The 11,117-nt window shown below is 31.2% G+C and overlaps 1 protein-coding gene across 1 annotated transcript; it reads left to right on the top strand.

The window, feature by feature from the left end:
- Positions 1-5,748: 5,748 nt before the first annotated feature.
- LOC143637494 (transcription factor EMB1444-like) lies at positions 5,749-11,117 on the top strand. The gene is made up of 10 exons (XM_077104874.1): positions 5,749-6,444; positions 7,249-7,356; positions 8,111-8,195; positions 8,282-8,323; positions 8,405-8,464; positions 8,864-9,544; positions 9,627-9,728; positions 10,335-10,475; positions 10,558-10,683; positions 10,775-11,117. Exons 1-10 carry the CDS (start codon positions 6,347-6,349, stop codon positions 10,853-10,855), a joined length of 1,524 nt encoding a protein of 507 aa, XP_076960989.1. The 5' UTR covers positions 5,749-6,346; the 3' UTR covers positions 10,856-11,117.

Raw genomic sequence — 11,117 nt, 5'->3', positions numbered from 1 at the left:
GAAAAACACACCACTCATAATCTTGGAGACCCAATAGTCACCCTCCTAAGATTACAGTGTTACTAAAAAGCTATGCTATAAATCTACCTTTTATGATTTTGGTTCCCCAACCATATACAAATTAACATTTTACTTTCAGGTCATTAAAGGCAAGTGATGAAGGAGATAAAGGATATAACAAGTACAACTTTAGTTGGAATGATCACTATAATTTATTTTCAAATATTTAATTAAAACATATATATTTGATTTTACTATAATTTTTTTTAATTGACAATACGCAAATTAAATTTTAGTAGCTCATGTCATAAACAATTTAACCGATAATAATCATACCAACAATTTAATTTATAATAATCCTAATATTTACTTTCTTTGTTAAGATCGACCTCTAATGAAAAATTAATTCTATTTGTCCCTATCTTTTGTTTATGTTATTTTATAACATCATGATTGATATAAAGATAAAAAAATCCAATCACTTGTTCACTAGGTGTGGACTTACTTTTCCGTTGCAATGTGAATGTTTTTGACAATAAAATTGAAAGTTAGGAATGCCACTGATCAAATTTTTGATACAATTATTATCGGACATTGTCCTTGACTTCATCATTATTGATGACTCTCAAGAATCTAAGTATAATTTCAATAGCTATTGATCCCGTTGGAGTATTTGTGCAACCAACAAACCAACAATTCGATCCCTACTGGTTGTTTTCATAATCTTAGGTTAAGAAAACAAAAGGGAAACGCACACACTTACATATTTGATGCAACAATACAGAAACAACAACCATGGTTTCGAATTTCCATTTAAGTGAATATCGATGTAGGAGAACCACATGAACATGTCACCATTTGATTGTTGGTGTCAGGTGGATGGTTAAAGGATGCAAACTTGCGAATCTTCATTTATTTTTCTTGGTTTTAAACAAGTAAGTGGAAAGCTTTAAGTTAAGCAAATAAAAAGATTACAATGTCCTCTCACGTTAAGAGCACATTAATGAAAAATAACGATAGGCTTGGATGGTATTAGAATTCTAGAGTTGATTGAAACCAAAAAAAAATGGACTAAAAGTAGTTATAATTTTATATTTAACCACTCAATAAATATATATATATATATATATATATATATAATGATAATTATTTTTAGAGAAAATTACTTATGAAAAGTGAGTTTTGAGTTTTGTCCCTCAAATCCACTTAATTCTTTAAATGTCTATCATAATTTACTCGGGCAGAGTAAAAGACAACCTTGACGAGTATTTTTGTCGGCCACTTAGGAGAAGACGTGTCATACTAAACTGTAAGAGATGAGTAGTTTAGGAAAAGAAAAATGTCGAGAAGGTAGTTTAAAGAACAAAATGTAAGGGGCGAGTAGATCTGAGAGAAAATTGGTAGGTAAGACATGTTTTCATTTAGGCTAGAGTAAATGTTGGTTTTCGTCCATATAGTTTGTCCAAATATGCGGTTTTAGTCCAATAGTTTTAAATTTTTAATTTTCGTCCATGTGTTTCATTTCACTTGCAATTAAACCCGACTTCACTAACCCCGTTAAGTCTGGCTGTTAAACCCATAAGTTTGCCCCTCACATGAGGGGCCGTTTGTCTTTTATTTTTTTTTTCCTAAATACACCACAACCCCTTACGTGAGAGGGCTTGTGAATTAAGACTGAGGTTTATTTGGGGAGAAAAGAGACAAAAGCTCCCTTCATGTGAGGGGCACACTGATGAGTTTAACGACCAGACTTAGTCCGGCTAGTGAGGTCAGGTTTAATTGCAGGTGAAATGAAACCACATTGACGAAAATCAAAAGTTTAAAACTATTGGACTAAAACCGCATATTATGACAAACCACAAGGACAAAAACCGCAGTTTACTCTTTAGGTAATTTTTTTTTACTTTTCAGAATATTATGTTATTATAATTAATTTACTCACAATTAGTTTTTTCTTTGTAGCTTTTAAAATATTACGTTTTACAAAATTCCGAATACACTGCTGAGGCATGCTTTTTTTATCTATGTACAGACAAAAATTTATTAAAAGCCGAGTTGGTCAAATTTATATCGAATTTATATCGGCTTTAAATAAAATTCATGTCGGTACGTTGATAAAAAAATGTTTCTTAACGGTGTATTCAGAATTTTGTAAAACTTTATATTTTAAAAGTTATAAAAGAAAACTAATTATGAGTAAAATCAATAATAATAATATAATATTAAGAAAAGTAAAAAAGTTGCAGGAAAAAACTCGTCCCGACACATTTGTTTCTCTAAAATAGTCGTTCTGGCTAGTTTAGTGGTACAAACTACTCATCCCGTCAATTTTCTTATCCTAAAATGTCGCCCCGACTTGTTTAAATCCACATGTCAGTTTTTTTATTAATCTATGAAACTACTTGTTGACTCTAAGAATCTAGTCGTCGTCGGAACTGGGAAGTAGATTTGTATGAAAATTTGATGAATTCTTTGCAAACGAGGGAGAAAAGTTGGAACCCACCTTTGAGAATGGGCATTCTCATGATTTTCCCTAAAATTAAGTGAGATTGGATTTAAATTACATCATGTAAATTAAGAAAATATATTAGTCAACCAGCGTGGCCTAATTTGACAGGAATTCAACCATCAATTTGACCAGAATAATTTTATAATCACCTAAAAATAAAGAAAGTAAAAAGCACGGAATCATAATATCATTGTACTTTATGATTGTAATTATATTCATCCACAATCTTTTTTTTTTTAATATAAACATGAAAAATGGTCCATCATCATTAGCATCACTAACCATGCCTTCCAAAACTTAATCTTTTTTTATTTTTTGGTAGATTTTCAAAACTACTGACTTTTATTTTCTAGAGTTTATTTCCATTCAAAAAATATGTTTATTTGTTCACATGATGTCATACTTTTACTCGACTCAAATATATATGAAATAACAAAACAATAAGCATAGGACAAAAAAAGAGACAACGAAATCTAAGTGGATCGATCCTTTTCAAATAAATATTTTCAGATTTTGACATGAACTTATTACGTCTAAAAAAGTTGGTAAAATAACCATTGAAATAGTTAGAATTCAGTTTTTCACCTATTTTAAACTATAGATACTAATGGTTTGTGATATGGTGTTCTGTGTTTGCCCCTTCAAAAGAGAGGTGAGTTAATTCAAATTTATTTTTGCAAATACGAGGTTAAGTAGACAATTTTTTTATAGTAACTATTAATAAAGTTAGTATTTAATGGCTTTGCGATCTTCTAAATGAGAGTTTTGTGACAAGTCAACAAGTGTCTAAAATAAAAAGGGTGGGAAACATCTAGGGCGATGTGTATAATTTGACACCGTCATGCAATTTGCAAACATGCTTCATGCGAGCCACATTTGAGATTCGGATCATGCTGATGGTTTGCAGTTATTGTTGTCAGGCAACAACATGGTTCATGCTGATGTGTGTGTACTATTAAGCGGTTGTTGCTTATGGGAAGCCTGAAGCCATGTTAAGACGACCTGGTTGCTACTGAAGGCTCATTTCATGCTGGCAATATAATTGTTGCTAAGGGAAATTCCTAACGAGGCACAACAATAAGATCAACGGGAAAAAAATATATACAATCTATATTAAACTGTTATCGAATTTAATACAATTTAATTGTTAGAATTAAGTGAATTAATCGTCTCATTTCACCTAACTATGAAACTAAGATAACAACATTAGTTTAGTAACTCGAGGACTCAAGGAGAACTTGAGAGATTAGTCATCTCATTTCAATTGTAAAATCAGTAAATATACCTATATTAATACAAAAGCACTTACACGATAAAAAACCACATCAAATCATTTCCATCAACTTTGACATACTTATTTCAAGTATAAATTCAAGCTAGTTGGTCATTTCAACATTAATTTTAATTTGTTTTATAGTTTTTATATTATACCACGGATTTTTCTACATATAAAGAGAGTAGTTTTATTTTTTAAAATATAAAGACTCATTTTCCTTGCATAACATGTCAAGTTTTATCTATATTAATTTCTATATATTTACCGTTATATAGAAAATACATGTATAAAATATTATATAAAATGAAAGTTTATAAAGCCAATACTACATTTTAATAAAATCTTATTAAGAGATTTTAAGCATTTAAATACATCTAAGTTCGTAAAGTATTTATAAAAGATAAAACAATAAAAAATTTATACTTGAACCATAGTATGACTTTGACCTATGGTCAAATCTTAAAAGTGTATTTAACAACATTCAAAGTTATCCAAATTGATTATTACGGAGTACTAGTCTTGGATTCTCTAACGGTGTGTTCCCGAGTTTCATTTATTGAGGGAAGGGAAGGAAAGGAGGAGAAAATGTTAAAATATCATGTTCCAGATATTTTTTAAGGAAAGAATGGGAGGGGAGGGGAGGGAAAATACTAAAAAATTTAAACGTATAGTCATCCTCCCAAATTGGAGAGATTAGGAGCGAAAATCTATTCAATTACTAAATTACCCTTAAAAGCTAATTTTATTTTAGTTTTACTTAAAATGTATGATAGTAAAACTATAGCTTTCTTTTCTTTTCCTCTCAACTCAATAACACATGAAATATATAAATTCCTTGATTTTCCTTTCCTTCTCATTAAACTCGGGAACACAAAAAAAAGCTTTTCGTCTCCTTTCTTTTCTCTCCTAATTTCCTTCCCCTCTCCTCCCCTCGTTAAATGAGACTCTAGAACATAGTGTAAGAGTTAACATGAAACATAAAATTTAAAATTTATAACTCCTAAGTTAATAAAAAAATAAATTAAAATTTTAATTTGGTCATTTCAACTGTAATGAAATGAAGAAAAATAATATGATTAATGTTAGCAAAACAGGAACACTAAACCTATTTTCTAATCCCATGTCCAAACTGAAAGTTGACATTTTAACATACTCCTAGACAAGGTTGGTAGTTCTAATGGAAAATCCGACAAATATAATTTCAAAACCTCTTTTTGCAATCAATAATTGTATTTATGATGTATGGTTCCTTTCATTATTAAATTAAACCAAGCAAAAATAATAAATTTTATGTAGCTCATGATCCGAATTAGTTTTGGGGTCGATACATTTGTGAACCTTTTAAAAAATCTAGTTTTGGTTACAACCCGTATATGACTATTAAAAAATATCTTGTAGACGGTAATGAAGAGAAAGAGATCAACGATTAAATAAACGTTAACATATAATTAAAAATAATAAATTTTAACTTTACTCAATGCAAATTACTAATGAAATTGATGAGAATGATATACAAATTGTACATGAAATAATTGTAATTAAGGTGTTTTGTTGGTGTCCTAACTTTTAGCTATAAAAATCATTGGTGAATAGTTATAATTATTAATTCATTTTATTTTGGTAAAAGGGTGAGTAAGAAAGATGATAGGGAAATATGAAACATTATTGTAACATGAGACATCATATTGTTTGCCATAAGAATAAGACTACCTATAAAAAGCCACTCATAACATCACAAAATGATAACAATAGAGAACCAAACCAATTGTACTAACAAACACAAACACTTTTATGTGCATCCATCATTCTTGAATAACTTTTGGGTCAATCTGCAAACACGTGTTCAACTTATGTACCATTTTGCAAGTTCTTAAAACTTAAAGGGTGTTTTCAAAACTTTATTAAGAAAAATAATAATAATAATAGCTGATGTCTGTTTTATTATTAACTGTTTATAAGCTGATTTGAAACCCCCACCACAAAGATCAGTCATTTCTTTCATAAAGTTTCACTCTTTTTAGTGTTTTTTTTTACAAATTTCAAGAAATTAAAAACTGGGTATTGAAAAAGATTTGATTTTTACTCTCATTTCATCCATGTCGTTTGATATTAGTTAAATTTCTTTTGAAATCAAAAGACCCACAAAAGGGTTTCTTGAATTGGTTCAAATTCTTGAATAATAATGACTAATTTCTTAAATTTTGATGCAAAAACTGATCTTTTGAATGCCAAATTGATAAATTTGGTACCTTTTTGGTGAAATATTGAAGAAATTGGAAGTTGGTTTTAGGGTTAGGGTTTCAAGAACTTGGGGGGAAAGATAATGGGAATAGATAGTCTGTTAATTCTCACAGTTGACCCACCGATAAAACGACGAGCAGGGTTAAGAAGAAAACAAGCTGGAAGAGGTTCATACAGGGGCAGTTAGGGTCTGAGGTTTGAAGACAAGTGTAAAGAAGAGATTTTTAGATTTTAGTTTAATTTGGGGGGTTTGGGGATCATAATGTGTTAGTTTGGGGGTGAAGTTTTAGTAGAAATTGTTTAGAAAATTGTTGAAAAAGATGGGGATTAGTGCATTGCATCAAGCACTCAAGAATCTTTGTCTGAACACTGAATGGAATTATGCTGTTTTTTGGAAACTCAATCCTCAAGCTCAAATGTAAGATCAGTTAAAAGAACTTGTCTTTTTTATTTGTTTGTTAATTTTCTTGTTTATCTGCATATATATTCTTGTTTTAGGATATTATTTACTATTTACCTATATGTTTTTTATGTGGGATTTGTAAATTTTAGTTTCTTGATTATAGATAGCTCAATATTTTGGGGATTACTTGGTATATGGGTGCTAGAATTGTGTATAATGAATGTGTTTTGTATTTATGACATGGGATTTATGTTCACAGTCCGGTTCAGCTGGTTCTGACCAAAATTTTGGGTCAAACTGCTAACCACGCTTTCGAAAAACGGCAAACCAAACCGTTAGACGGGGTTTTTTTTTAATGGTTTTTTTTTTCCAAAATCGTTAGCAGTAAGACTTTAAAACCGATTAAGGTAGTTTTTTTAACTAATACAAATGCATTATTTGAGTTTTTAACGATTTGGCACTTGAAGGGATTAATATATGTATTTGTATTTTTTTTACATGGGATTTATGTTCACGGTCCGGTTCAGCTATTTGACTAAGATTTGGGTTAAACCGCTAACTATGATTTTAAAAACAGGCAAACCAAACTAGCATAAACAATTTGTTTTGATGGTTTGACGGACTTCTTATTTTAATTATTCTTTTACAAAGTCGTTAGTATTGAAGTTTTTAAACTGATAGAGATGGTTCATGAATATTATTTGAGTTCTCAACTATTTGGAACTTGATGGGATTGATATCTATGTGTACTTGTATATTAAATTTATTAATTTAATATATTTTAGGTTGTTTGGTATTACATGTGACATGAACTTGTAGGATGTTGACTTTTGAAGATGCTTATTATGACAAAAATGATCCTTCAGATGACCTTCTTGGCCTAGCACTTGCAAAGATGTCGTATCGTCAGTGTTCTCTCGGGGAAGGGTATGTTAATGTTGTATTTTCACTTGAAATAGAGAAGGAAAATGAACGGGCCGATTAAGGGTTGATTCGAGTTGACTTGATCTAAACAACTTTTTGTTCACAAAATTTGTTCTTTTAGTGCATAACTAGAGTGTCAAATATGGAATAAAAACTTTTATTATTTCATAAGTAATCTAGCTTGTTGAATAAAAGATTTAAATATACAAATTAGGGGTGTGCATGGGTTGGTTTTGGGCTAAAACCTAACCAAAAAGTTGACTTTTTTGAGGTTTTTCGAACCACTTGGTTTCTGTTTGGGTTCAGTTTGGTTTTGGTTTTTTCGGTTTTACCATTTGGTCGTAAAAAAATTTTTCCGTTAAAAAAATTGGCACAAAAATAATGAGTTTGGGTCTAGACCTTTTTTGTTAATTGATTATTATACAATTGGGCTAAACTATTAGGATTACTCCATTTATTAGTTTTTTTTATCAATTACTTAACATTCAAAATAAAAAGTGAAAATCCATGCATTCGTTTTTGGTCGCTTTTTTCGACCAGTTTACTTTTATTTTTACAAAAATAGGCGAATCTCGACCTTTTGGCCCATTTGGCTTGCTTTCCTCTTAGGTATTTGCTTTATTTCATATGTTTAACCCATAGAGGTGAAATATAGCCTAAATCAAGTAATCAACTCATTTGTAAGTAAACGAGCCGGAACTTCACCTCTACGGTTGAAAATATGTTTTTGTAATCCAACTTATTCTTTGTTTGGTAGACTTGTTGGCCAGGTTGCGGCTACGTATAAGCATGTATGGGTATTCGGTGATCAACTTGTTAATGATCCTTACTTGTCCTTTGAGGTAATGTTTTTAAGTCCTTCTTTTGAGTGGTGGATGAATTTTAATATTTTTATGTCATACTTTATATTGCTATTTGGCGTTTTCAGGATTATGACGGATGGAAAGCTCAGTTTGCCATTGGGATTAGGGTATGTCATCTCTTTTTAGTTTCATATTCATGTTTATAAGTTATAATTCATTAAATAGTTACATGTTTTCGTGTTTCACAGACGATTGCCGTTGTCGGTGTTGTTCCTCACGGAGTCGTACAACTCGGTTCGTTTAATAATGTAAGGCAACTTGTTGATCATCATGAATACATATACAGTTTTCTTGTCCTTGGCTATTTTTTCGCGTTCGTATAAACATGAATACAAATAAATATATAGCCCACGGATACTTTTTTTCTATAATTTTTTTAACAAATAGTTAATGTTTCAAGTGCGATTACAAAACTATATTATTAAAGTAAAATATTTAGACTTTTAAATAAAACATTTTGGAGACATGTACTAAATTACACTTTTGCCCGATTTTCGACCCATTTGATTTGTTGAGACTTGAGATCAAACATAATACAAAGAAACCCATTCATAGGCTAATGGGTTGAAATAGTTTTTGCAATGCATTAGATAATACTATTTTAATGATTAATATTTTCAATTTTTTTATTTGTTTAAAATGACTAGATTCCTGAGGATTTGAAGACGGTGAATCACATCCAACATATCTTTCTTGAGCTACAAAGTTCTTTAACCGGATGTACACCTAGCACCACGAGTTCATATAACACATCATACCCGTTATCAAATCTTAATCAAAACGTTGAATTAAGTATGCCCGGTTCTTCAAACATCCAAATGCTAAACGAAAACATAGAATCACAAAGTGAAACCGACACTTTAAAAACATCTTTTAACTTTCCCGCCGGGTGTGAGTTATATGAAGCATTGGGGCCCACGTTTTATCCGCAAAACAACGATTACAATTGGCAAAAAGTCAATGACATACCGGGAACAAGTAGTAGCAATCTTTTAACAAAATCAGGCCCGGAAGATCTTCTAGAAGCGGTTGTGGGTAATGTTTGTCAAACCGAAAGCGAGTTTAGTAACTCGGTGAAATGGGTTGAGCCTCGGTTTAGTGATATGCAAGCCAGTGGGTCGGGTTGTTACTCGTTTGAGAGTTCGTTAGGGTTTTCGTCTGCGAGTCATAGTAGAGGTGGTGAGTCGTTAGAGAGGTCACAAGAACGGGCTAACGCCCCTAAGAAACGGGCCAAGCCCGGTGAGAGTAATAGGCCTCGGCCCAGGGACCGACAACTTATTCAAGATCGTATTAAAGAACTCCGTGAGCTTGTACCCAATGGATCGAAGGTAAGTTTCGTTGCGTACTTGTGTGTCTATATGGGTGTGTGTTTTATTTGGAACGCTACTGAAATTATTGATTATGATACAGTGCAGCATTGACTCACTTCTTGAACGGACAATAAAACACATGCTTTTCATGCAATCTGTTACTAAGCATGCCGACAAAATCGATAAGTACGCGGAATTAAAGGTACATGTGAAAATGAGTGGTTTTGGTACGGGTCTGATTGGATTGATTCTAAATATAATTACAAACACTTGACAATCTAATATTTTTTGGTAAAACGGTTTTATGTTCTATGCTTAAAATATACACTTTGGGCGACATCTGAGCCGTTTTGTATTTATATGAGAGGGATCTGTGCAAACCAGAAATTATTACGAGAACACGCATAACAAAATAAACCATTCAGTTTTTCATTATAAAAGAAAATTTAAAAACAAGATAACGTGGTTTATATTTTGTTTATCCCTTGATCTAGAAAAAATATGAATAAATTTGTTTGGTTTTTGGTTTATGTATAACATACACATGTGCAGGTAAACTGTATGATAAAAAAAGACATGAACAAATTAGTTTGATGGTTTTTTATGTGCATAACCTACGCATGTGTATGTAAGAAGCACAGCATTTGAAAAATATGAACTAATGATAAAAAAAAAGTTACGATCTAAATTTGTTTATTATTATAATTTTTTGTTTTCGCAATAATCTAGAGTTGTGTGATGATCTCACACTATATATGCATTAATGGATATATTTTCCAACAAAATTTAGTAAATTATTGTTTTACAGTTGCTTGGCAACAAAAATGGCATACAAGGTTCATCAAATCATGAGCAAGGTTCGAGTTGGGCAATGGAGGTTGGGAATCACATGAAAGCTTGTCCTGTAACTGTTGAAAACATCGGTACAAATGGCCAAATGTTGGTGGAGGTATGTTGGTAAATGGTTCTGTTGATATAAAATATTTTTTATTTTGGCAACTAAGACTCTTTTTATATTTTCATAAATGCAGATGGAGTGTGAAGAAGACGTACATTTCCTTGAGATAGCCGATGCTATTAGAAGCTTGGGGCTCACCATTTTAAAAGGCGTGACAGAACCCGATGGTGATAAAACAAGGATGTGTTTTGTTGTCGAGGTATTTTAAAAATGAGTTTATTTATGTAGTTTGAAAATCGACTGAATGTTTATGAATGTTGTTTTAAGGTTATGTGAAATGATGTTTGTAGGGACAGAATAATAGAAATGTTCATCGGATGGATATACTTTGGTTACTTGTTCAAATATTACAATCGAAGGCAAAGACTTAACTTGGTTATAACGGTGACATTAAAGGACTTTTGTTGATCCATTGTGCTTGTTGGTAATGAGTTATGATAGCGTATTTTTCTCGTTTCGTATTGTAATTTGGTTCGTGTTTTATTATTGTAGGTTTCTAAGTATTTAGAAAAAAGGACATTGTGTATTTGGTTTTATGTTACTTGTTTATTATGGTATAGGTATAGTCATTCACATATAATGGGAACTTGTATAATGTATACCATATAGTACTTATTTTACACTCCTTTTTTA

This window comes from Bidens hawaiensis, unplaced genomic scaffold (genome assembly GCF_021521415.1).
Source record: "Bidens hawaiensis isolate Kalapana, Puna unplaced genomic scaffold, B.hawaiensis_p1.1 tig00008321_1, whole genome shotgun sequence".
NCBI classification, from domain to species: domain Eukaryota; kingdom Viridiplantae; phylum Streptophyta; class Magnoliopsida; order Asterales; family Asteraceae; genus Bidens; species Bidens hawaiensis.
This window is presented reverse-complemented; position numbering and strand designations above follow the sequence as displayed.